This window comes from Epinephelus lanceolatus, chromosome 5 (assembly GCF_041903045.1).
Source record: "Epinephelus lanceolatus isolate andai-2023 chromosome 5, ASM4190304v1, whole genome shotgun sequence".
Lineage (NCBI taxonomy): Eukaryota > Metazoa > Chordata > Actinopteri > Perciformes > Serranidae > Epinephelus > Epinephelus lanceolatus.
The window spans coordinates 31,439,648-31,466,507 of NC_135738.1; the positions used below are offsets into that span (position 1 = coordinate 31,439,648).

The 26,860-nt window shown below is 42.7% G+C and overlaps 1 protein-coding gene across 2 annotated transcripts in view; it reads left to right on the forward strand.

Moving 5' to 3' along the window:
* The window catches only part of mtss1la (MTSS I-BAR domain containing 2a), a 31,755-nt gene extending 11,314 nt beyond the window's left edge, over window positions 1-20,441 (forward strand). The window contains exons 4-15 of one of the 2 annotated variants that reach the window (XM_033622220.2): window positions 7,985-8,069; window positions 8,281-8,372; window positions 8,471-8,545; window positions 11,934-12,091; window positions 12,207-12,314; window positions 13,214-13,311; window positions 16,530-16,662; window positions 17,336-17,410; window positions 17,633-17,788; window positions 18,151-18,321; window positions 18,504-18,669; window positions 18,982-20,441. In XM_033622220.2, coding sequence (XP_033478111.1) covers window positions 7,985-8,069; window positions 8,281-8,372; window positions 8,471-8,545; window positions 11,934-12,091; window positions 12,207-12,314; window positions 13,214-13,311; window positions 16,530-16,662; window positions 17,336-17,410; window positions 17,633-17,788; window positions 18,151-18,321; window positions 18,504-18,669; window positions 18,982-19,787 — 2,123 coding nt within the window. In that variant the 3' untranslated portion in view covers window positions 19,788-20,441. The remainder of the gene's footprint in view (window positions 1-7,984; window positions 8,070-8,280; window positions 8,373-8,470; window positions 8,546-11,933; window positions 12,092-12,206; window positions 12,315-13,213; window positions 13,312-16,529; window positions 16,663-17,335; window positions 17,411-17,632; window positions 17,789-18,150; window positions 18,322-18,503; window positions 18,670-18,981) is intronic. The other variant, XM_033622222.2, reaches the window with a different exon arrangement.
* Window positions 20,442-26,860: the final 6,419 nt, after the last annotated feature.

Below are 26,860 nucleotides of genomic sequence, written 5' to 3' on the forward strand. Positions count from 1 at the left end.
TGCCATTGCCTGCTTGGCGCTAGGCACCTGGCGTTGTTTGAATTATTAGGAAGGAGGTACACCTGGATGGAAATGGTAAAACAGGTATACCATGGGAATTTCAAAATAAAGGCATATCTTGAAGATGATTATATGTAGCCTATTGATTTTTTCACCGTGCATCGATGGCATTGGATTGTTGATCACTGAATCGATTAGTCAATCCAGATTGGTGTTTCATTACACCCCTGGTGTTTAGTGCTAATTAGCATCCTAGCATGCTAAACTAAGATGGTGAACATGCATGTGAACATTGTACAGGCAAAATTTTAGCATGTTAGCATCATCATTTTGACAAGTTAGCATTCTGACATTAGCAGTTAGCTGAAATCATTGCTATTAAGTACAGCCTCACAAAGCTGCTAGCATGGCTGTAGTCTTGTCAGGTTTTAACACAGAGATACTTTAATCTTCTTTGCCAAGCAGGGGTTCTTGTTAATTGTATAAGCAGTTAAAGGTATTGTGACTAAAATCAATTGGCATTAAAAAACTGTAGGATTCATTTATAGTATAAGATGTAGATTAGTAATCACTAATAAAGACTTCATAGGTAGGAGTTTCCAGTATAATCTAATTGTTTTCTTGTAGAGAACATCATTTCAGTCCAACCACACACATGGAAAGATTTTATTATTATGTGAATATAAAGTAGTTTATATTTGACGTCTCAGCTCTGACTGCTCTCTCCCTGCAAACACCCACCATCAGCACTGAGGAGAAAGGGGAGTGATGATAACAAACATCCCCTCAGGGTATCTTATGACTCAGAGGCTACAGGTGGAGGTGGAGCTCATGAAATGCTATATGAGCAGCAGCAGAGGTGTCAGCATTGTCTGGAGAATTGCATGCAAATGAGCAACTTTGGCAGAGCAAAAGAGTGGTCAGAAAGTGTCAGAAAGACAACCTTAATGCAAAGGGTGTGAAGCAGAACAGTTTGAGTCATCTGGTTGAACTTGCTTGCAGGCTTTGCACCATTAAATACTGAGTCATCCACAGACTGCTGACTCAAGGTCTGTCTCTAGAGTTTGGATACCTCTGGGGTCTTTGTGTTGTATTCAGTATCCTCCTCTGGAGGTGAGGTGAAAACAACGCCCTTTGGCGTTTCTGTTCTTTTTATTCTATTGAGCGATACAGTACTTCTCCTTCCTTGTACATTTTCTTGTTTCTTCTCCGTCTCCCTTTTAAAACTCCAGTGAAAAGCGCATCTGGACAAGGGGCGGCATCTATTTTTAGCAGCATTTATGTCCCCGAATAGGAAGCTCCTCGAACAGAAAAATATCACTTCCTTCTTGTTCTCCTCCTCCTCCTCCTCCTTCAGTCTCATCCTAATGCACTCCAGAACATGTTTACACCACATCAGGATGCACAGAGGTCTGTCCGTGTCTGTGGGTGTTTCTGGTTGTGAGGTGAAAAAACTTGCAATGCGATTCCGGCCAGACAACAATGAGATGAGTGTGTGTTTGACTCTGTGTGTGCGTGTATGTGTGTCACTAAAACAATTGATCGTAAGGTCGCTTCCTCTGTCTTTCATTTGCATTGTTGGTGGTTGGAAGAGACATTCCACATGCAAGGAAGTGACACAAAGGTTTTGAATGCTCTGCTGATTTATATTGCAGACACATAAAACACATTGGTTAGATCATAACGGTCACATAGGGTTAGGGCTGCTTCCAGCTTCTTAAATGTGACGATTTGCTACTTCTATCTGTTTTATTGCATTGAGAATTTAGTCTTTTGGGGTTCACGATTGTTGGTTGGCCAAAGCACGTAGTTGAAGAAATCACCCTTGACAAATTTGTAATATTAAGCTTGATAAATAAAATTTACTTGATGTGACTTTGCATCCCATATAACATGTAAAACATATAAAATATTTCCTTATTTGGTATAATAAGAATGCTTTATGTTCCTTTCTTGTATTATGTTACTTTCATCAAAGTTCAATTCCAGTTTGTGGCAAAAGGAAGAGTTAACGCTTCATTATCTTTTCCCATGTTTGTTTTTCATGTTGTAAGAAGAAAAGGAAGAAAAAAATCTCATAATAAAATATGGGCAAGTTTTATTTTTACACATACAGCAATGTGGTCTACGTGTTGGGCCCAATCCCATTTATTATTTTTTCCCCTACCCCTAATTTTCAAGTACCCCTTCTTGCCTTCAAACAGAGTCACAGGGGGTAGTGGTTAAAATATTCCCCTATGAAATGGGAAACCTCGGGAGACCCAGATACATCATTGGTAGTCATCCATACTGGCGTTAACATAAACAGATGCAACGAGTGTTGCCAGACAGTGCAAATATGCCTTTTTCTGCCATGGTGATTTCCCTTGCTTGGGCTACAGACAGCCTTTTGCAGTTGTCAGGACGCTCACAAATTGTTCGCAACTAAATTCCGTACTATCAATCAGTCAAACAAGTCATCAAATAAAAAAGAAGACTGCTTCATTATCAGCCCACTAGCGGTGCTCTGCAGGTCAACCCTAGCAAGCCGTGGTCTTACCCTGCCAGTCTGCCCTGATATTAGAGGAGCGGTAGCTAGTGTAGCAACTTAAGGCCGTAGGTAACTTCCAGACGTCATATTCCATCAAAGAGGGGGAATGCGACATGAAAATATGTCCAAATGCGGGACTGTGATGCACTAATCTACAATAACAATTCAACATTAGCTAGCTAGCGAGTTAGCTACTAAGACATCGGCATACTAGCGAATTAATTTAATTAATAAAGACAAGGACCATAATACATTGAAATGACAGTAAACTAAGATAATTCAGTGGTGATTATAATTTTTAAATCTTTATTAACAAAGAAAATACATTTGTGCATTTTTTTGTTGCTTGTGTCGCCATGTTGCTGATAAAGGCCATGTAGCCTTTACACTTCGTTGTACCCCTCCATCCCTTCCCCTAGACCTGAATACACAAAACGGAGCAGTAAGGGCTAAGTGGTAGGGGTAAGGGGTGTATTGGGATTGGGCCTTGGTTTTAAGTGTCATTGAAGACAATGAATACAAACAATGATGGCCTAGTTTCTAGTTTCTAGTATCTGCAGTATGAAACCCCTCCTTCAAACACACCAGGCTCTGTTTCCAAAGTAAAATATACTTTTCACCCCAATCTGTCAGCCAATAAAACATGAACATAAATCTGAGTGAAACAGACGTTAACTTTGAGCTACAGTTATGAACAAAGAGTCTCGTGAAATGCTTATTTTTTCAAGTCCGGCTCTTAAGAATGTGAATATATTCACATTTTACATCAGAGAGATTTTGGGGAGTTTCTCAAAAGACTCGCACATTGTCTTTGTCTGTCATCCACAATTTATGTAACTTCGGTTAGGTCTATAATTCTCTTGTTGCAGGCGTATAGTACTGTATTCTAGTTCCTCAATCGATGTCCTCACAAGGCTCTTTTATCCCCCACTCTTCTCTCCATCAGAAGCGATTGCTCCCTAACCAGCAGAGGTGCGGGATGCTGCTTTATTTTTTAATACGGACTGCTCTCACAGACATACACCGCCAGAACTCAAGCTGTGCTTTGAAGCCAATGTTTGATGATGCGAATGTATGATGTTTTGTCAGGTTCTTGAATTCGGAAATCTCAGCTGCGTATTTGCTCCGCTGGTAACTAAATGAGACCAGTGAAGCTGATAAAATCAAAGCTCTCTCTACTGACAAAAAATGTTTGCATGATGTTTGCGGCTCCTTTGAAGGGATAAACACACAAACTGCATCAAGATTTTTGATGGTATTGGAAAACATTACATGAGCTATATATTTGCTGGGAGATTGTGTCCTGGCAGCGCCTGTTGCACCTGCATCAGCCAGCCAACGCTTCCTCTGCCCCCTAACTGGCCCAACCCAGCCGGCACCTCAGCAGTGTGTACCCTCTTTCATCCTCCCCTCTCCTCCCTTCTCATCCCATGGCCCTTTTCATCCATCAGTGGCCTCCGCTGTGTCCCTGCCAGTTCACATTCTATAGCACTTAAAAGGAGGGAGGGTAAAGTCAGGAGGCTTAACTGTCTATGCCAGCCGCAGTCAGCTCCGTAGCCAAGGTGCCAACGTGAGGAATAACTGTTGTCTCACGGATGATGGAATTTCCTTTGCTAAGCTGCGACTTTAGGGGAGCTTAGCAAAGAAAAACCTTCATATTCCTGGAAGTGTAACTGTGAGGATGTTCTGTACCTTTTCGCTCTACAGCCCACATAAACATGCTTTATTGATACAGGAAGCAGAGAAAGAGGGAGCACCCACTCGACTCAGGAGAACCGGATTCAGCTTGGAAATGCGCAAATCTAACGACAGCAGGATCCCAGTCCAGCTCGGTAGTCTCCAGTGCAAATGAAACCTGAGCTGAGCAGCAGGGTTTAGATGCTGAAAGGGAAAGATAGTTAAGTTACCATGTTGAAGACATCAGGGAATGAGACCCTGTGGCAGTTTAGCTCCTGGCTCCCGGCTCCTGGCAGGAGAGCCCCCTATAAAGCAGACCTATTAAAATGCTCCCTCCACCCTGAGGAATAAGGGGAGTTAATCAGAACCAGAGCTCTGGATGGAATCACTCACTAAACACTAGGACCACACTGCACTGGTCCTGGATACTGGAGAGTAACTTTCCCAACAAACCCAACAGTGGGAGCCTCCCACCAACAATCCCATGTACTCCGCAACATACACAGAGATCTGGTGGCAATTTATATTTATGCTTGGCATTAATATTGAGCCAGGTACCATTAGCTTCAGCGACATGCACAACACTGCTGTCATAATGAACTACTGTGCTGCCCAAGTTGTTTGCTCTGTGTCTTAAAGGGACAGTGTGTAATAATTAGGGGGATTTAGTGGCATCTAGTGGTGAGGATTGCAGATTGCAACGAGCTGAAACTTCTCCTGGTTGGAATTCCATTAGTGTTCATTCGTTTTTAGCGGGAGTCAAATTATCCACAGCGGTCTCCTCCTCTCAAAAACAAACGCAGCTGATAATTTAAACCAGTAAAAACACTGAATAAAGCAGTTTCATGTTACAAATCAGTGTTTCTTCAACACTTTTCAGCATGTTTGAGACGGGCTGCTAGCCTCACACCTACTAGTGTGTGGTCACCTTTTTTCTCTGATAGCTTAAGATCCAGATTCAAGAGGTTTTTACCAGGAGATGAATTATCTGCAGAGGTTTCTTCCTCTTCAAAACAAATGGATTCAGTGATTTAAAGCGGTAAAAGCACAGAATAAAGTAGTTTCACATTAAAAAGATCAGTGTTTTTCCAATGCACTTCCAATATAAAAACACTAAAACACTAATGCACAAATAGCCCTTCTAGTGCCAGTGTTTGGTTTGTTCATTCTGGGCTACTCTGTAGAGGACAACCTGCTCCCTATGTAGATGTAAACTGCTCATTCTAATTCTATTGAAAACACAAGGATTCATATATTCAGGTGATTATACACTTAAGAACATATACTTGTTATATTATATTCCATCTCTGCCAATACATGTTCCTCTAAATCATACGCACTAAACCTTTAAGATATATGACTGGGATGTATAACGACTCTCTTCCCTCCTGGTCTGTGTTTTGCCTCATTCATGCACGTGTGGGTGTCTGCTATGAGGTCGGCCCAGCTTCCCCCAAAGACCCAGGGGTCCAGGTCTGCTAAATAATCACTTTCCCAGCTCCTACGCACTTTTAGCCACATTTCAAGCTTCTACAAAGTCAAGGTCGGTCGATAGATACAGATAGGGAGATAGTCCAGCATATTTTATTCATATAGCCCAAAATCAGAAATCACAAAGTTGCCTGGAAGGGCTTGAATGGCAAAAACTGACAGAAGAAAAAGGAGGAACAGAAGAAAACTCAGAGCAACCGAGGAGGTGTCCTTCTTCAAGGATATATGGATGGACATCCTTTTTTTTCTGTGTACAAAATTTCAGTCCCAACCCTCCTACCAGCTTGTATATGTTTGTCACATGCCTGCATGTGCATGCAAGGGGCTATGGGAGTGAATCATTGCAGCCCTGTCCATCCTGTCGAGGCCAGAGGCCAGCGGGGCTCTTGGACATGGGCAGGAAGCCTGTGGACCTCCCCAGGATGTAGCTGTCAGCTGATCCCCCCCTCTGGGAGGGGGAGGAGGTGAAGAGGAGACGGGGGAGGAAGAGGAGGGGAGAGGAAGAGAAATTGGCAGGTGTGGATGGGACAGGAGAGTGGGGGCTGGGGGCTCTCGCTGGCTGACAGTGACATTGGGAAGGTCTGTTATACAGATAAAAGAGCCCACATTACTCCCTCTCTCGCTCTCTGTCCCTCCATCTCTATCCTTCAGTCTTCCCCCATCCTCCGAGAGCTGATTTGCAGCTGTGGACGCCTCCCGTAATGCTTTTAAGAGGAGAAAGTCAAAGAGGAGAGATGCATAACCTGCGCACACGTGTCCCATGTGCACGTTTTTCATTACGTCTCAACACTCAGCTTCAATACAGGCCGTTACATGTCAGATACTCAACACCAGTCCTTTAATGATGGACACCTCTTTCGCTATTTATAGTAAGAGCTCAGCGTATAGGTTCCACATGTTAACTCAATCACTTCCTGCTGGTGTTTCAACACCTGCATGTGGTACAGCTGGATGCCCTTTCACCTCTAACCCTCCGATCTCTCTCAGTCACCTAGAAAAGCAAAGTAGACACAGGACAGGCCTCCCTTCTTCTCTCCCATCACACAAACACACAAGTATTTCCACATCTGCTCAAGGAGAATTTCTCTGTGAGATGGAGTCCAGATTGGTTGCTCGGTGTCTTTGAACTGGTGCAACCGTCACAGAAGTTGACAGCTGAGTTGCGCGGTGAAATGGTCTTTGAACTGGCAGCGTGACGTGGTATCAGCTGGAGACAGTAACCTAGTTTCTTTATTTGATAAGTGGAAAATAGCACAGATCTCCCCGGACAGTCATGTGGAGCATTCCTTACTCTGTATCTGATTTCAGGGCCGGCTATATTAGTCTTGTATTTCTTTTTGTTTCTGTGTATCACTCCTTCTTTCTGCCTGTTATTGCAGTGAAATGTTAGTTCTCTCTCTTTCTGTGTGCCCTGCATGAATGGTGTTTAGGAAACAGAGAGAACAGGAAAGGCAGAGCAGGCAGGGAAGAATAGAGGGATATCCCCTTACAGGGTTCCCTCCTTTTTCCTCCAGGATAGAGGGGGTGAGAACTTCGGAAAGGGTGGGGGGTTAGTAAATTGCACCACCTGTCCACACACACACACAATCCTGGGCTTCAAAAATCATTCATGAGCACAAATACAATCTTGCATGCCTTCACTATGTGAGGCCTGTCTGCCACTGAGAGACGTCCTCTCTCTTTCCTGTTGTGTGTGTGTGTGCGTGTTTGGCGAGAGACCCTCAGATTAGCCCTATGTGGCCCAGATTACAACCGGATCAGTGCTGCCACATATTACACTGGCCTGTGAACCATCCGTGAGACAGTGGGCCAGCCTGGGCTTTAGGGGCTGAAAACTCCATTTAATTACACTTCAGCAGAGAGGGAAAAGTACAGTAACCAATTTGCACAAGCTGTTGTTTACACTGTGGTGAGAATCACACATGCAACGCTGAAGTGTCAGAGGAGAAAATGCATGTTTTGTAAAGAGGGAGGGAGTGTAGGGTTTTCTGTGTCACATTTGCTTTCCCCAAACAGATGTGACATTTATGGGCTCTGCTTTTACAATCAGCAATTTAAGTCCACCTAGTGGCTGCAGCTGGGAAAGCCTAACCAACAGAGGGAAAAAAACACACCCTGATAAATCCATCTGTCAGGAGAGAATTAGACCTTTCAAAATGCTCCATTGATGTGTAACAACTCCTCATAGAAAATCATATTTTTCTTGGCCGAGAGGCATCTGTGATTTGTAATGGCAACCTCTTATATCGTGGGTGACAATTTGTTTTTTTTTTCGCCTCATCCAAGGTGCCACCAGGGATGTCGGCTCAGCTCTGACAAGGATGTGTATGCGACACCGCAGCATTGAGGCAAAATTACGCCACTTCACCAAGTAAGTGTCACCTGGGTCTTTTTTTTATCCCCTCCGCTGCAATTTTCTCCCTGTGCTTTTGCCTTGAGGGGATTATTGTGTTCCCAGGTCCCATCGCATCTCCGCTGACCTTCCTCTCTGCCACTCTTCCCTGAGTGTTTTTGTGCCGTGGAAATAAATCTATTTGTTATGCCTCTCACTCTACTGATATTGTGTCTCCTTGTCGCTGCAGTGCTCTTATGGAAGGCCTGGTTACGCCACTTCAGGACAGGATAGAGGAATGGAAGAAGACAGCTAATCAGCTGGACAAAGACCATGCCAAAGGTGAACAACCAGGAAACTCAAACTATAAATACAGTCTGTGATTGGCTGCTACATTTTGGCTTGTAATTTACACTTCTCTTTTGACTTGCTCTGCATAGAATACAAGCGGTCTCGTCAGGAAATCAAAAGGAAGTCGCTAGATACCATAAAACTCCAGAAAAAAGCAAGAAAAGGTGAGAAACTTTCCTTAGATGACACAAACCTTTTGACTGATATTAATGAAGTCTACCTGGCTGTTGGTATCTGATCTGTATCAGTGGTTCAGATTGAGCTGGCGCCATCTAGAGTGTATGACCAGAAATGACAACTGATTCTAGATCTTGATGCCTGGCACAATTTCAAAGGCTTCTTTCCAGCTATGGATGATTTGTCACCTACTACCTTATAAATCAAAGCAATGATCTTCTTTCCTGGCTGTACTTGCATTAGCCCCTACTGCTGGTTGTAATTAAACTCCAATTTTCGTACAAGATTTACTGTACTCCAGCGGTACGGGCTGGTCATAAACATGCAATATGCCCTGATTTGATACAGCTAACACTGCTTGTTCTTCTGTCTCTCTTCCCCCTGCTTGTCCCTGCACCCCCCTTTACTTCTTTCTCTATTTCTGGCTATTTCTCCTGGCTGTAGAGCTTCTAGGTATGTTTGCTCTGCTTTGCCTTGTATTGAGGACTTTCTGGCATACGTAGTTTTCAAAGGCACCGCAATCAACTGCCAGCCAAAGAAAACCCTGTGCTGTTTTAGCATTTTTGATTAAAAGAAGGGATTGTTGGACATTTTTGGAAATATGCTTATTTGCTTTCTTGCCGCACTCAGTTATATGAACACACTGCTACTATTGTCATGTGTGCTCAATATGAAGCTACCACCAGCAGCCATTTAGATAAGCTTATCATCCCAATCAACATGTGCAATAAACACATAGTGAAAGACTGCAATATTGCACTTTGAATAAAGAAACAAAACATCATATTGCATTCTGTCTGGAGGCACTATTTTGTCTCTTTTACCAATCAGACAGAGCCCTTACCATTAGGTATCATCTAAATGTACAGAATGTGCACACATGGGAGATAAGTTTAACAGACTAATGCTGCTGTACTACAGGAGGAAAGTGTGACAAGATGAGGCAGACAAAAGTATGGATGCCAAAGAGGAACTGGTGCCTAAAAAAAAAAATCACGTCTGCCATCTGGCAATATTTTGGTTACAGAAAAGACCAGCTGTCACAAGCACAGGTGCTGTGCAAATCTGAGTCAAGAATACGTTTTAATATCAGGGTATTTATTGCAAGTAATATCGTTATTGTGATATTCAGCAACATTTTTGCACATCACTTATTATCTTCATATTGTGCAGCCTAATCTTACATGAACAAAATCAGTCCACCAGGTTCTCTAGAGTTCCCTTTTTAACATAATGAATCTCTTTTGTTTAATCCATCCATACAAAATGTGTTAGGGTTAGTTAGCCAGTCAGCTGTCTCCCTCTGTCTCCAGTCATTAAGCTAAGCTAAGCTAACTGGCTGCTGGTTGTAGCCTTGTGTTTGGCGAACAGACATGAGAGTGGTGTCTTCTCATCTAACTTTGGCAAGAAAGTGCATTCTATTCCTCAATCAAAACTTACAGCAATGCACTCATTGTAAATATCTTGACACTAACAAATGTAAGTAACACATGGGCGTAAGCGGGCCCAGGTCAAAGCAGGAATAGTGGGGTTCTACTAATGACATTAATGACAGCTCTGTCATATTCAAGTGCCCCAGAAACGTGGGATTTATACTTGTGTGTCAGCTCTATGCATTGTGAGCATTTATACTTGTGCGATGGTGTGTCTGTGTTCACTCTGCAGTTATATATCCAAAACTAGTCGACGACGGGGTTTCTGTGAGGTGCTGTAAGGTTTAGTTGATCGAAAACACACATTAAACATGACTTAATAGTGACAATTTCAATTCCAAGTACCCAAATCAGCCTCATTATAACTTGAAGCATTCACAGACAAAGCTCTTGTTGTTTGCTGGACACATTTTCCCCACAAATACGACATGCTGTTGTTTTTAGCATGAGCCTATGGCATTTTATATTGTTTAAATTAGCCTAGCAGCTAGCTGACTTTTCCTCTACTCATACAAAGCCAGGGAAACAGCAACATTTAACAAAGGGAATGTTTCAAAATTCGGTTCTATTACAACTCACAAGGTTCACCGATAAAACAATTGTCTTATACTAAACACGTTTCCCAAACAAATACAACATGCTAACTTTATTATTATAAGCCTATGGCATTTCACATCGTATAAATTAGCCTAGCGACTGGCGGAGATTTCCTCTGCCAGTATGAAGCCAGGATAAATCACACACGAAACTTAAAATGCTATTTTGTGAAGGCTTTATTGTCTTCACATTTTAATGCCAAAATATCTTCCAATAAAAATACCATTTGAGAAATGGCACAAACTGTATATTTTTCTCACATTTGTCAGCTCCTCGTGCAGGTGTGTTTCATATGTAGCCCTTCCATTTTCTAAACGCCTCTTAACAGACTAAGGAACTGACAATTTTTGGCAACTTATCTGTTAGACAATCTTTCAGTCCTCTGATTAATTATAGCTTCTTTGTCACAAGCTGACATTTGGCTCCATGATGAGCTAAGTGCAAACTACCACAGACCTAAACTTCTGTTTTTAAGGACCTATTAATTGGCAAGCTGTCAAATCCTTAGGGGAATTCTTAATTTAATCACTGTCATATTAAATGCTGGTGTGCTGAAAGATTAGCCAATTAAGCTGATATGGCTTCAACATATAAACAGTAGTAAGACAAGGATACGGGGTGCTGCCTGTCAACAACAATAAGAGCTGTTAGAGTGATTATGATCCAGGCAGTTGCAAAGCATACATATCAAGTCTGAAAACAAATCTGAATTCACTCAAAACTGTAGGCTATTCCTTTAAGTTGTAAGATAGTTACAGTGAGTGCATTGTTTGAGATTGAACCAAATATGCTAAGAGACACTGTAGGGTGTTAAAAACCTTTACCTGGTAGTGTATGTCTGTATAAATCATGCAGAGTGGCAGAAAATGTGGCATCTCCATACTCATCCTCATTGCTTCCTTCATCTATCATCCAGTGTTTTGCAGTCTTGACTCACTCTGTTTACTTTTCTGTATCTAATCACATCCATTTCAGGGCTTGCAAGCCACCACCAGTTGCTTCACATCACCTCATGATTGATGACATATTTCAGCGTCCTCTCATTCCCATGCACATGAACCATTTGAGTGTAACGTGTGTCCATGCGTTGACCTCCTGTACACAAGCAGTTTATCATTATGTGTTGTAATCATCTCTCATTTTTGTACTCTTTCCTCCCTCCCTGAACTCTCTTTTTTTCCTTCATGTCGCTTTCATAATTATCACCCGCCCCTCAAATTCCCCATCTCTCTTCAATCCTCCTCCTCTCTTGTCTATCTTTACTCCCCCTCTACCGCTCTCCTCATGTGCTCCATCCTCCCTCCCTCTCCTCTGTGTCTCTGCACCCTTGCCTTGCCTCACACAGGCCGAGGTAACCTGCGCCCCCAGCTGGACAGCGCCATGCAGGATGTCAGTGACTTGTACCTGCTGATGGAGGAGACGGAGAAGCAGGCAGTGCGCAGAGCCCTCCTGGAAGAGAGAGGACGTTACTGTACATTTATAAACCTGCTGCAGCCTGTGGTGGTGAGGAACATGTAGCCTTTGTTCACCTAACAGTTGTGGGTTAGAATAGATGTTTTACTTGCTCTTGCTGCTGATGTGGTAGCTGTAATTTGATCCAACATGTTTTTCCCTCCAGAATGTAGAGATCGCCATGCTGGGAGAGATAACACATTTACAGCCCATTGTTGATGACCTCACTATGCTGACTGAAGACCCACACAAGCTGCCGCCAGCCAGTGAGCAGGTAACAGAGGTGTAATCCTGCTGATTCTAATGATGCCGCTGGTGCACCTATTGTCTGACATCCAGCCCAGAGATGGCCGGGTTATTTGGATCAATCACTGTATTTTATTTTGAGTTGATCCTGCATACTTTGTCCATCTGCTGTAAATACTCCTAAGAAGACTACATGTGTATCAATTCGCCAGTAAAAATAGTCCCTAAAACATACACCATTTCCTCCTTATTGAGTCACATTTGCTTAAAATTACAGTGCCCAGCTGTTTTAAGAAATTATATAACCTTCCCTGAAAATGAAATGACATACCCTTTGTATTAGTTTCCCCACAACATGACTAATCTGACTTATTCAAAACACATTTATCCCCTCAGCACAGCTTGAGAAATAACTTTTTGCAGGGCGAATGACGAAATATGTTTTAATTAGCAGTAATTTGTTAAAAGTTCTTCCCTTTATTGTGTATTTCTATTGTTTTCCCTTTATCATCACCAGTGGTGGAGGAAAGTATTCAGATATTTTACTAGTACTGATAGCACACTGTAAAACAATTCTGTTACTAGTAAAAGCCCTGCATTGACAATGATACTTAGGTAAAGGTATGTAAGAACAATCATGGACATGTATTTAAGTATTAAAAAGTACTTGATGCAGAAAGACTTTAAATCAGTTTAAGAAATCAAAATAATTAAAATCACCAAAAGGAAAAGCAGCAAGTAATCATATTTGAAAAACTGGAACCATTATCACAATAGTAGTGGGGTAGAAGTAGGAAGTGGCAAGAGATTAAAATACTCAAGTAAAATAAAAGTACCCCAAATTTGCACTTAAGTACAGTACTTGACTGAATGTACTTAGTTACATTCAACCCCTGATCATCACAATATGTTTATGTGTCGCCGCAGGTGATCCGAGACCTAAAAGGCTCTGACTATAGCTGGTCCTACCAGACCCCCCCTTCCTCCCCCAGCAGCACCGGCTCCAGGAAGAGCAGCATGTGCAGGTACAGCCTAATAACACACACACACACACACACACACACATCTACACACACCTTGTTGCTCTGTGTTTTGTTTTGTGCGCCGTGTCAGATGTGTTGTTAATGTTGGATTTTATTCACACTGTATCTCAGCTGCCATGCTGTTTTGAGTAAACATGCATGCACGTTCTTGATTTCAACTCATCTACACTAGCGAAGGAATGAAATATTAAAGGTTGTCATGAATACGCAAGCAGGTGACCCCCCCTCCCCCCCTCACCGCGCAGCCAGACTATCAGTGACAGTCGACATGCAGAACATGACACATCTTGCCAGCTTCTCAGTTCTTGCTCCTGGCAGATTTGCAGTCCTCAAGCTTCTTACAGCCAGATTAGCACCAAAGCTGTGAAACACTACAGCCTGACAGCCATGAGCCCCGCATGAGAACCAAAATTCACATATTTGTAAGTCTAATAGTGATAGTTCAGAATTTGTCTGCAAATGTGGGTCAAAGGTTTTGTCTAGGTCAGGAGACAAGCTTTAATTCACAAATAAACCCTTGTAGCACTGAATTAAAGCAACGTCAATCCTTGTTGTTACAAGTCATCACCTTGCTTTGGTGTTACAGTTCCTAACACAGCCTCCCTGCTTTTAACACCACAGCCTATTTTTAGTGCTCTATATTTATTCACAAGGCAGACACTGACTGTTTGACTAATTTTAACACAGATTCAGGCTTTAAATCACAGTTAGTGTGATGTTTTTTATGGCAGTCGACTAGTCCTTGGAAAGCTAAAATCTCCCATATGAAACTTGGAGGAACAGCCTTGGCCTGAACTTGACTGCTGTCGACGTTTCAGTTTATCCACTGAGTCTGTACAAGGTTTTTGATAAACTGAAGGTCATAGAATTTTCTCTGCATGGAGAGAAACTTGTCAAGATTCAGCTGTGGGTGCAAAATGAAAATCACAAGATTGGTGTAAAAGGAATTTTAGTGATACGTGGAAAAAAACTTGTGATCAAGAGACAAAGGTCTTGGTAGCAGAATGAAAGAAAAACACTTCTTAACAGCACAGATGAGAGTGAAAAAAAAGAGGAAAAGGATAGCGTCTAGTAATGAATTATTTTTAATTTGTCATATTTAATTTGGCGCTCCTCCTTAAGCCTCATCCTAGAGGACAAAGATTAAGGAGAAGTGATAACTTCAGATATATTCCAGAGGGAGAGGGGGAGGAGGAGGTGTGGGAGAGCAGTACGGAGGGAAGGTGAGAAGCACAAGTTGCACATTCTCAGATGCGTGGGTGATAAAGAGAAGCAACGCTAAGAGAGAATGACAACCAGGAGACAAAAAGCACAAAGACAGCTGTTAATGCTCAGAGGGAAAGCAGAATCAAAGAAGGGATAACTTTTGGATGCTCTTTGATGCACAAAAAATTAGAAGAATGGCATCATTTAGAATTTTCACATCACGCTGCCTTCATGTTCTCAGCTTTTGTGATCAATTTTTCATTTAGTTTTTTGTTCTCCTTTTTGCCATGGCCTACACATAAATCTTCCCATAACAAGTTTCAGAGCGGAATAAAAGGTGGAAAATGCCAGAATCATGATCGCAGTCCTGTTTTATGTGCAAACTGTGTGTCTTTATGGAAGATTGATGATGCCCAAATGAAACAAGGGGAAAGGGTGAAATAAAATATGCGTTGTAATATGTATTTCCTTTTTATCTATGAACGTACAGTGTCATAATTGAATAAAAAACGTGAATTTTTCATGCCACATTAAAATCAAATCGCAACACAGAAAACAAAGTGAAAAGGTGTATTGCATTGCAGTGTTGTCCAGCAGAGAGCAGCAATGACCTGTGTGTACTAATGCAGAGCACTGTCATGAAGAGGTGCATCATGTATGTCTAAATGAAACAGCCTATCTGACCATAGGTGGACCTTATAATTGCTGTCGTGAACTGACGGTAGCCACGGCAGACACCCTTCCAAAGAAAAAGAGGTCCCTGTGAGACCAGATGTTCGGTCAGTAGCTGTGTGCCTGCAGCAGGCTGGCCCACAGGAAAGACTTTGCCCCGCCCATTGTAGGCTGTCACTGTGTTCAGTTGTACAGTTGATTGTATTTTAATTTTGACATGGATGATTTATCTCCTTTACTAAAAAGGTAAAACTCCCTTGTGCCTCATAATGCATTTAGTATTGACAGTGTACTCTGCTCTCAGCTGGAGAGTGCTGAAATTCAATACACCTCTTCACTTTGTTTTGCCTGATAAGATTTAAAGGAGCAGTGTATAGGATTTATGGGAATCGATTTGCAGCTATGGAATATAATATACGTAATTAGTTTACAATCTACGGAAACTAAGAATCGTTGTGCTTTTGTTAGCTCAAAAAGAGCCCTTCACACCTAGAGAGGATCTGTAGAGAGGACCTTTCCTGTTTTTAACGTTAAAGTGAAAGCCACTGTAGGTTCTCTACACACATGGAAAGGGAGGAGTAAGCAGAGGATTATTCAGCTGGTTGCAAACTACAACCTCACCACTAGATGGCACCAAATCCCATACACTGCTACTTTAAAGTGGCGTGGAAAAGTCATTGCTCAATAAACAAAACAAAATCCTTCAGTATACAAAAACAAAAGGATAAATTATTAATGATTAATAAATGACATTTAATTATGACACAGTAAATGGATACCCTACACTGTATAAAATATTGGACGCTGCTACTGAGATATCACCCATTGGTTTGTGGACGCCCGCTTTGAAGCCTCAAGTTCAGCATTTTTGCCGTTGCTTTCATGTTTTGTTTGGCGCCAGTAGTGAACATATTTGGGTGAGAGGCTGGTCCTGTGGAGGACCAAGGGGTGGATCGGACTCATAGACTTATGCCTAACTTGAAGCAATAGCAGAAGTTATTTAAGAATTCAGCCCTGCACAGTTGTCATGAATGTTGAAATTAGCCACAGAGACCAAAACTATTTTTCATACCTGGCTGTAAATGTCTTAATTTCTGTTGTGAAGTTGGGTAACATGGGGGTCTGTGGGATTGACTTGCCTCAAGTGGCCATTCAAGGAACTGCAGTTTTTAGCACTTGCGCTTTGGTTTCATTGTTAAGCCCTGGAGGTTGCCTCTTGATGAATACCTGCAAAGGAGAAATGACATTTTACCTTGTTTTTTGTTTTGTTTTATTTAGTCATTGTAAATCTTCCATATTCTGATGTAATTTCCTGTCAACAGCCTCCTCCAGATGCCCTCGGCAGGAGCTCATCGGCTCAGCAGCGTATCCTCCCATGACTCAGGCTTCGTATCCCAGGACGCCAACACCCACTCAAAGCCTCCGTCACCCATGCCCTCTGACATCGCCAGCCAGGTAGCAGTCTCACCCAAAACACTGGAGTTTATTCTTTGATCAGGGAGAACTGAGAGATTTTACGGAGGCAACAAGGCACAAAGCAGACTTGTTAGCTCCAGAGACTCCTCAGGCAGTAATGCTGCAGGGCAGGAGGACAGAGAAACTGCACCACTTTCTTGTCACAGTAGATCTACACCAATTCTTTCTGTTTAACAGTGATTCTTTCCCACCTGGCACCTTCAATCTTGTCATGTTTGCGTTTCAGACAAAAACCCATATGTCTCAATAAGCGCTCTGTAGCTCGACCACCAAACCCAGTCAGAGCTTTTTCGTTTTTGCTGCAATAGAGCTTTCTGTGTTGCAAATGTTGAATTTTTATCCCACCGGACTGATAAAGTTATTCAGACTCTCACGGTCTGAACAGAGTGTAGTGTACAGAGCACACTCAGCACACCAACTGATGCAATGTTCTTTTCTGAATAAATGATCTTACGGGCTACTTTATTTCTGATCTAGGCTACAGTCTGTAGATCCCCTCAGAGACCAAAATACCTCACTCCTCCTAAAGCTCATCAATACTCTTCTCCAAATATAACCCTTTTCCTGTGCATCTCTCATCTCTCACACCTACCTTTCTCCCCCATTTCCTTTTTCCCCTCCACTGTTTTTACTCCCATCTCCCCCTTCCCAGAAATCAACAAGCTCAGCCTCCTCTGAGGCTTCAGAAACCTGCCAGTCTGTCAGCGAGTGCAACTCTCCCACAGCGGTTAGTACTGCAAGCATCTCACCAAACTACTTGCCTTATTGGACACACACACACACACACACACACACACACACACGCGCGCGATGTGCTGTGCATTTCACTCATTGTTATCTATAGATTAAAGAGGTCTGTGGGCTCTGCTTCACAGCTGCAATGCGGTTTGATGTGGACTATTCATGGATGTTGAGCACTCTGACTCAGACTTGTCTGTCCGTTTTGCAGTTTGGCTCATGCTCATCCTTTGGTACCTTCCGCCCTGCTTTCTCTCACACTGGCACCATCAGGCCTCTCTCTGTCATACTTCCTGCGTCCCCCACATTTAACCACTCCCCTGGATCCAACACCCCCTCACCCACATCAAAGGTTCCTAGCTGGAAGGTTTGTTTTCATTTGCAATTTTACTTTTGGGTTTGCTTTTTTAAAAACTTTGTTGCTTCTTTGCTTCTTGTTTTTTATTGCCTTCATGCACAGATTAACCTCTCTGTCGCCATTTCGCTGTTGCTCATCGAGCTCAGTTTTGCAATCTTTTCCTCACAAAGATGTGCTAAACTGAGACGGCTCTATCATTTAACAACACTTGCACAGCTCGATGTAATCTGCTTATATCTACATTGGCATCTAACCGGTTCATGAGCCAAATCAGCAGCTTCCGTGTTTAGCAGACTTGCCCGACTGTTGGGAGGCAAACACTAGAGACGTGCAGTTGTAGGACAGTCTCATTGTTCCGTCTGCTGCTGCAGGACTGGGCCAAATCCTGTGAGCCGTCACTGGCCAGCACTCTGCAGCGTAGGAGGGAGTCGATGGATAAGATGAGAGAGCTGGAAGCTCCGCCTAGTCCGCTGGGGTATTCTGGCATGCAAGCAGATGATCCACACCGAGCAAGAATGGGCCCGGGAACCATTGCAGCCAAGGTACGAAGTCCTCATGGAGTTAAAATGTAAATGTCAGTACATACATTTGTTCACCTAGAGAACTGTAGTGCGGTGAATTGCATATGTAAATGTGTGCTAATCTTAATGTATTTCCCTGTCTGTAACTGTGTGTGTATGTGTGTATGTGTGTGTGTGTGTGTGTGTGTGTGTGTGTGCCTCAGCATGGCGAGCCACTCTCTCCAGCAGCCAGTACTCTAGCTATGGTTCTGACCAGAGGCTTGAGTATGGAGCAGCAGAAGAGCAGCAGGGACTCTCTGCAGTACTCCAGCGGCTACAGCACTCAGACCAACACCCCCTCTTGCTCTGAGGACACCATACCCTCACAAGGTAACATTCACCCTTAACAGCCACACACTCCTCCAGGGGTAAAGTACATATATTATCCATACACAGCACAGAATTTATGAATTCTCCTGTTGTTTTTCTCTGCAGTTTTGATGGGATCTTGATTTGAATTCTGATCTTTACGCCTATGCAATTTGGAAAGTTCCTATACTATTTGCTTTCAGTGCTAATTACTGTATGCGATAAGTTCTGATGTATAAAATCTGCAAAATAACTCTTCAAAACATGGCTGTTTTCAGTGTTCTCTATTATTCAGTGGAAAAATAGATGCTCATGACTCACTGTCACTTCTAGGTTCTGATTATGAATGCTACTCCCTCAATGGGGATGCTGACAGCGAAGGACAGGCAGACTTTGACAAGTCCTCCACCATCCCACGCCACAGTAACATTGCTCAGAGCTACCGTCGCATGATCCAAACCAAGAGGCCTGCCAGCACAGCAGGTCTGCCTGCAGGTAAGACTCTGCAGGGAACTCCAAACGGTGCAGGGGGCAGCAGCTCTGGAGTCATCACCTCGGGGACGGCAACCATTCGCCGGACACCATCCTCCAAAACTGGAGTGAGACGCACGCCGTCCACATCCGGCCCCATTCCCATCCGACCACCCATTGTGCCAGTTAAGACCCCCACAGTGCCAGATTCACCGGGGTATGCTAGCCCATCCCAGCATCGTGCAGGCAGCGAGGAGTTTCTGTACGGTGACGACCCAGCTGCTTGTGACTACATGAGGGGTTCTCCAAAGCGGATGAGCCTCCCCGACACAACATGGGGCTGTGGAGGAGGAGGGCCTGACAGGACCGTTTACACCCAGCAGGCACCCGGCATGGTCGCCCACAGCGCTGAGGAGGACCCTCTGCTTGCTGCCAACCGCCACAGCCTGGTTGAGAAGATAGGGGAGCTGGCAGCTAGCGCCCACGCCCTCGGTGAGGGTCACTTCCCTTTCCACAGCCCACTGCCAGGGGATCAGGCTCAGTGTGTGCCCCAGGAGCCGTCCTCTACGACCCAGGAGGACAAGGATATGCTGGTGTCTATACGCCGGGGGGTGAGACTCCGCAAGGCAGTGACTGATGACAGGTCGGCTCCCAGGATTCTGCGGTAGCTGACGGAGAAGAGGGCTGCGAAGAAGCAGCTGTGGTGCCCTTATTTACAAACTGAAGCTTTGTAGTGAAATGCAACAGCACCCATGTGATACATGTGCTGAGGTACAGTAATAAAGAGGATGTAATGTGGTGAATGAAGGCCAGTTCAGAGTAATGAGTGACCATGGACAGCGTCAAGTCATTTCATGTCATGTATGTAATGTGTACTTACAAAGTAATTCATATTTTTTTGGTTTTTATTATCTTTTGTTTTGTTCTCGTCTGTGGGCTTCGTGGCTGTGCATCTCTGCTCCCCGTGTGACCAGTCTTTCCAGCCCAGTTTGTCCCTTTAGCCTCGGGGACGAGGACGCCACTACCGTAGGGATCGAATGCTCTGTGTCTTTGTTCTTGCTCTTTTGATTATTGTAATATTGTGCATTTCTTAATTAACACAGCCACGTGTCAGTGGAAAGTGATGGGCAAAGTGCTCTGTGAGCCTGTCTGTATGTTGTGTTTCTCATCATTACTGTACAAGTACCGTATTACTGTTTTTGATTAATAAGCTGAGCAGCAGCTGTGTAAGTCATGTATAATAGGAGCAATATGGCAGTGTTTTTATTGCTGTACTGTACTGTCAATATATTCTGCAATTAAACAGGCTTTTTACTGTTAAATGACGTGATTGTCTTTGTCAGAAAATGAAATGAAATAAACTCCTAATTAATACGTAGAAAACATTACATCCATATTGCTGGGAATGCAAACAATCTGTTAGTCTGAGGTTGCTGACGTGCAGTTTACTGTAACCACATTTATTGAGCAGTGTATTAACATCTTAAATGGGCTTTGACTATTGTCCCCAGTTCCCCTCGTTTTATTTCTACCCTACTTTCTCTTTTTCAACTCATTTTATTAAAATTGTATTTCCTCAGGAGCTCTCCTTCAGATTTTATACTGCAGATAAGCTCAGTATTTTATGAGTTGCCTTGTACAGTAATTTCCCAGCCCTCTGTGCGCTGTAGTTTGATCTGAAAATATCTATTATCCCTGGTAATTGTAGTCCACTAAAACTTTGCCCTCAGTGATGCTGTTTACAACACTGCAGTACTCTATAGAGACAGGTGAGGGCGCCAGAGATCCTCCTCTGTGGCTGAGCTAACAGGCGCCAAAGGCAAACAGTAATGGAGGATATCGATGTTAGTGCTTCACTGAAGGTATTTAGCAGGCCGGGAAGTTGAACATTAAATGGGATAAAGAAGAAGAGATGAAGGTAAGGACGTGTCACAGCCTCCTGGACTAACTACACTCATGTTACACCAGTGAAACCATTAGAAACACCGGTTTGCTAGCATGTTTACGAAGACACAAAAATGGCCCTAACTATATCAGTTCACTTCAGTGACGTCAAATGACCAAAATATATATCTTACATAAGCTGTTGAGGGATTATATTGCCAACAATATATAGGTCACCATATGAGTAGAATTTGCTGGAAGTGTACACATTGATTTTGGCCAGTATTTAGCAGCTTTTATTTTGTAAAACAAACACCCAGGACACATCCTGAAGCAGGCTGTGAAATTTATGTTCCTGGGAGCTGCTTAAAACGCCCTCATTATTCTTTAAATGATTGGTCCTGCTGGAAAACAACTCCTAAACTGACTGTGTAAAGCTTTCTTCCCCCCCATTGCAAAACAGTGGTGATGAACCGCAGGGTACTTTTGCTGGATAAGAGACCTCTATTGGAGGGCACCACTGTGTGTGTGATATATGAGCATAAAGTCCATTTAGATTTAGTCTTATTAGGAAGCCACTTAACTGTGTACCCTGGAAGAATTGAACAGATTTCACAGAGGTAGAAGAAATGGAAGAATAAGGCAAGGTTTTTGAGACTATCTATTTTAATCTCTGACACTGACTCATCACTGACAGTTCTCACTGATGTACAAAGGATGGAGGTTAAAAAAAGGTGTGACTAAAGCTACACAATAAAGATCTGATAATAGGATCCAGTGGTTTAGTCACGGATAATGAGGGGCAGAGGCGTTTGTTTTTTTCCATTTGTAAATCATATAGGAGATGATGCAGGACCACCACCACTAAAGAAATAATTAAAGGTCTGGTGTGTAGAATTAAAGGAGATTTAGTGGCATCTATTGGTGACAATTGCACATTGCGACCAGCTGAATCTTTTCCTGGGTAGAATTCATCATGTTTCTGCTCAGGAGGTTTTTACTGGGAGCCAAATTATCTGTAGAGGCCTCTTCCTCTCCAAAACAAACAGACCAGGTGATTTAAACACTGAATAAAGCAGTTTAACGTTACAAGACAGATCGTGTATCTTAACATCAAGGAAGGATCCTTAAACGGCTAAATTTTAAGGAGGCTACATTATCAAAACCTGCCAAAGGACTGTTTTCAGTGTGATCTTTCAATTATTACCAAGGACCAAGTCCTTCCTTCAGAGAATTTTTCCGGGATGCATGTGTGGGTACGTTCCGAGTTGCCCTTAAGTTCATACGGTTACATGCAGTATGCACACGATCGAGAAGGCTACTTTCTCATTACGTTACACCCCGAACTTTGACCCTCTTGATTTCCTTGCTTTTCCTTTGTTTCCTTCAGAGATAAAACAAACGCCACTTAGCGAGTTCGCCAGAGACATAGATCAACCCAGAGAGCTCTGCTGTTGTTACTTTGCGATGTATGTAGTTTAACTTTAAAGTTCTAACTGCACAAATTGTAGATTCTAACATATGATTTTCTGTCGATGTTATTTTTATTGCTATGTCCTTTTGTTGTTCATAATATTTATGATTATTTTGTTCACGCAATCAATATTCCTATAAATACTATTTGACTGGTCGTCAGTTACTCGAATGCGCTGTCATCTGTCATTTCGACTTCTGACAGCTGTCAATCAGATGTCAAACTGCTGTGAATAAGCTGTTAAGCAGACATTTATTTAGGGCTCAGTTGATGTGACGTATCGTCCACTGCGCAGAGGATTGTGTGTCATAATAGCCAGAAAAGCAAGCTGGCTTGCTGCAAAATCGTACCGGATGTAGTAGAACATTCTGGTATTTTTGGCATACTGCATTTGAGATACTATGTATTGGGACACACTAAATCGTTTTCTGGCATACTATATAGTATAGTAGCATGGGTATTGGAATGCACAGTCTTTGCACACGATTTGCTGGAGTTAAAGGCGGGGCCTCATTGATGACGCACCTGGGCACTTGCTAGCCTGTTTAAATATGTGTTCACCAAATGTGAGAAAGGAGTCTTGCCTCTGTAGGACCTAACTTGGAAGGACCCATCCTACCAAGGAAGCATCTACTTTTTTTTAATTTAATTTTTTTATTTACTTTGAGAGGCACTGAGTGTTTCTTTGTTGCTGTTTGGCATGTAGCAAAAGGACTGCTAGCCTAGCACATGCTAATGTGTGCGCCCCTTTTTCCTCTGATAACATAAGATCCAAACATTCAGGGGGTTTTTACCAGGACCCAAATTATCTGCAGAGGTCTCTTGCTCTCCGAAACAAACAAACCCGGCAATTTAAACCGGTAAAAACACTAAATAAGGCAGTTTTACGTTAAAATATCAATGTTTTTCCGACACCCTTATTGAAGGGGCTTCTGACTATGGTGGCTGATGTGAAAACATGAAAATACGAATGGACCTAACTAAAGTCAGTGTTTGATTTGTCCGTTCTAGGCTACTGTAGAAACATGGCAGTGCAACAAGGCAATCTCTGTAGACGAGGACCCAAGTAGATATAAATGGCTCATTTTAAGATAATGAAGACGCAACTTATTTTGAGGTGATTACACATGTAAGAAAACCCACTCTTATTATATTCCATTTCTGCCAGTATATCTCTAAATCCTACACACTGGACCTTTAAGTCTGCCTGGCTCAGCAAGCATTCGGTATTTTTCATATTTTCCCCCAGATGGGCCCCTCATCATAATCCTCTCAGCCTCATAAATAGCACATTATTGAATTTGCACTATTTGTTCATAGCCTTGAACTGGCCAAGTAATGGAAACCTGCCTAATGGCTGTGGCTTGCTGGTATAATTAACTGAGAAAAGAATTGAGATTGTGCATCCGAGGTAATTCTTTAAAATGTGTTTCAAAGAGAACACTATCACTGCCTCTTTCAAAAAAAAAACTCACCTCTTAGTTGGGCAGAGCAACAGGGACACTGAGTTATGCAGATTTTCAATTTTTTCCTCCATTTTTCAATGACTTTCTCCTGTGTCTTTTGATGATGTGAGGAATCTTTTAATGTGCTAATAGAAAGTCGTGATTGTTCGAGGCTAGAATGAGATACTGTTCAAATCAATGAACATTTCTTAGTGTGCTAATCACTGGGGCAACCCCAGGCTCCACTAATCAGAATGTAGATATAATAAAAGCGCTCCTTAGACAAGATGTGGCCCTGAAGTTGCGAGGTTTGTTTCTATCAAAACAACAGGCCATGCATTAATCATTAAACTATTTTAGGCTTTTTCCTTCAAAGTAGCTGCTGTTGTTCTCGTTTTGTTATACTTGTGGAATCTTTCAATGAACAAACATCAGCTCTTACGAGATGTGACATTCTAAGTAAAAGGCTAAAGAGATGCTCGGTAATTAGACGGTTTGGTTTTGTTGCCGTTTCTCCGCACAACTGACATTTTCAAAACCTGATGGCACCTTCACTGCATTATTATTGGTGAAGGTAAAATCTGAACCAGGTTGCACACATAATTAATACCTTTTTTAATAAACAGTTTTGGTTTCTACAGCACAGCTTAAAAACTACAGTAGGTGGTAGGTGCCTTGAGGGGATCACAGATCAAATCTAATTAGCCGTACCTAATACACAAGGGAAATGACTTTATATTTATCCAGCTCCTCTAAATGCTTTTTGCCTTCAGGTTGTGATGAGAGAAAATGTCCTGAGGGGCCCATATACACAGGAACACTACAGTGAACAGCACTACAGAGCTGCTGCTCCTGTCATGGCGTTTCCAGAAATGGCTCTTTGCAGCTCTTCCAGGCGAACATGTGGGGTAAGGTTTCCATAGATGTTTACCAGAACTGTTCACAGATGAATAGCAACCAGAGAGCTGGATGCTGAGTCATTAATTTTAACAGTGCTGTCATTCTTTAATAAACCTGTCTGTATCAGCCAATTATTTATTTGACTTCTGCTGAACCGTCTATTTTTAAGACACTTAAATCACCTATTAACATATGTTAGTGCCAAGTCCTGTTAACACTACCTTCAATCGCTTCCTGTTTAGTTTCTTTTTTGTTGTTTTTTTTACATTGCTTTTCCAGGAAGAATAATAGACAACCTGCAACTTACAGAACACCCACACAAGACATTATGGGACCCCCCCCCCCCATCATCCCTTGTCTCTGAGGAGCACAGACGCAAAGGTAGAATGTTTTAAATGCTACAAGGCTACAACCTTTGCCTTCAGAAGCTACGTCTGCCTCTGTTTGAGTGAAGGGAATGGATTCGGTCAATTATTCATTAAGTAAGCATGAAGCTTTCTAATGTTCAGCGGCTGCTTTCTTCGCTGTGATTTTTTTTTCTTTAATTCCCCGCAGCTCTCAGTTATCTGTTGGAGAAGAGGGATGATGAGACCGTTTCATGATTTTTTAATTTTTTTTAAATTCATTACAGCTTTGTTGTTTTTTATGCGGTGTATGTTGGCGTTTCATCTCAGTGGATTGCTGCCGCAACCCCCAAGTAAACTATGCCTCACACTCTGGCCTAGCCCTGTGATTGAATTAGCCTTTGCTACAGCTATCTCCAATGCTGGCAGTCATGGTAAATTTCACCATGTGAGACAACATGATAAAAGACAGGATTTGATTTGCATTCATTAAGCACTCAGGAAGTTCAAAGAGAAGTTACAGAGCAGAATGGAAAACGCAGTGTCCTCTCAGACAGTATTTAGACATCACAATTTCACCTTAAATGTTACATGAGATCCTTTCCCGTCAATAGGCTCCCTGTCATATTTTTCTCTGAGGCTATTTTGGTGCACATATTTTGAAATGCCTCCTCAGGTCAGAGATTGTAAAAACACCAGCGAGTGTGGGATGGCTCATGTGTCGTGGTGACACAGCCCGCAGCTTGCACCGCGTAAAAGAATACACCGATCAACCAATATGAGCTTTGTGCTCCAGCTGCAGGCTGTGATTCAAAATTGTCTGGGGGCTCACCGCCAGTTACCGGAGTTATTGCCTGAAAAGAACAGTTTACTGCAGAGAGTGGATTCGGCTAAAATTGCAGTGATGGATTGTGGTTGCAAATTGATAAGGATCTTTCAGCAGGAGCTTTAACGAGTTTCCAAACTGAATACAAATGTAGCCTATGTATGAGCAGGGGGAATGGCAATGACTCGCAGGTCCAGCTAAACATCACACCCCTCAATGCATATGAATATTGATCCATGCACGTCTAAAGTAAAGGTTGACATGACATGGTAGACAAACTCAACAGAGCGTGCAGCCGTGCTCTCTAGCCCATTATTTCCTTATCTTTTTGACAATTCTGAGCCTTCCAGTCCATGTAATATTTAGTCTTCTGACTTGTCAGGGAAGTGAGGGGAATTGGAAGTGTGCAGTCTGTGGGAATTAGCAGCAGACACCTACAGATTAGGTTTAGAGTGCCCTGGGTGCTCGGCAGGCTGTAGCAGAGTGGGTAGGGAAGAGAAGAGAAATCAGTGTGACAATGTTAATTTGAACTCTGGTGTGCATATAGCAGTGGCTGCAAAGAGGTATGGAGCCACGCAGCCAAGGCTGTCTTAAATCATGTTTACACAGTCTAACAGTCCAGGTCCTGGCAATTGCATTTATATTGACATTCTCCATTTCCCCCCCTGCTGGAGCTGTAGATGAAACTTGATTGTGTGAGAATGTGATTGCAGGAATGCAGTGCATTATAGGAACTGTAGCCTAAAGTTGAAAGAGGAATTTCAGGTCGTGGATTCCTCAGGCAGAGAGGGAGAAGATGAGTGTGTGTGTGGTGCACTCAGCAAAAGTGTTCTTGAGCAAGGCAGCCCTAACTGCTCCACTGGACCCG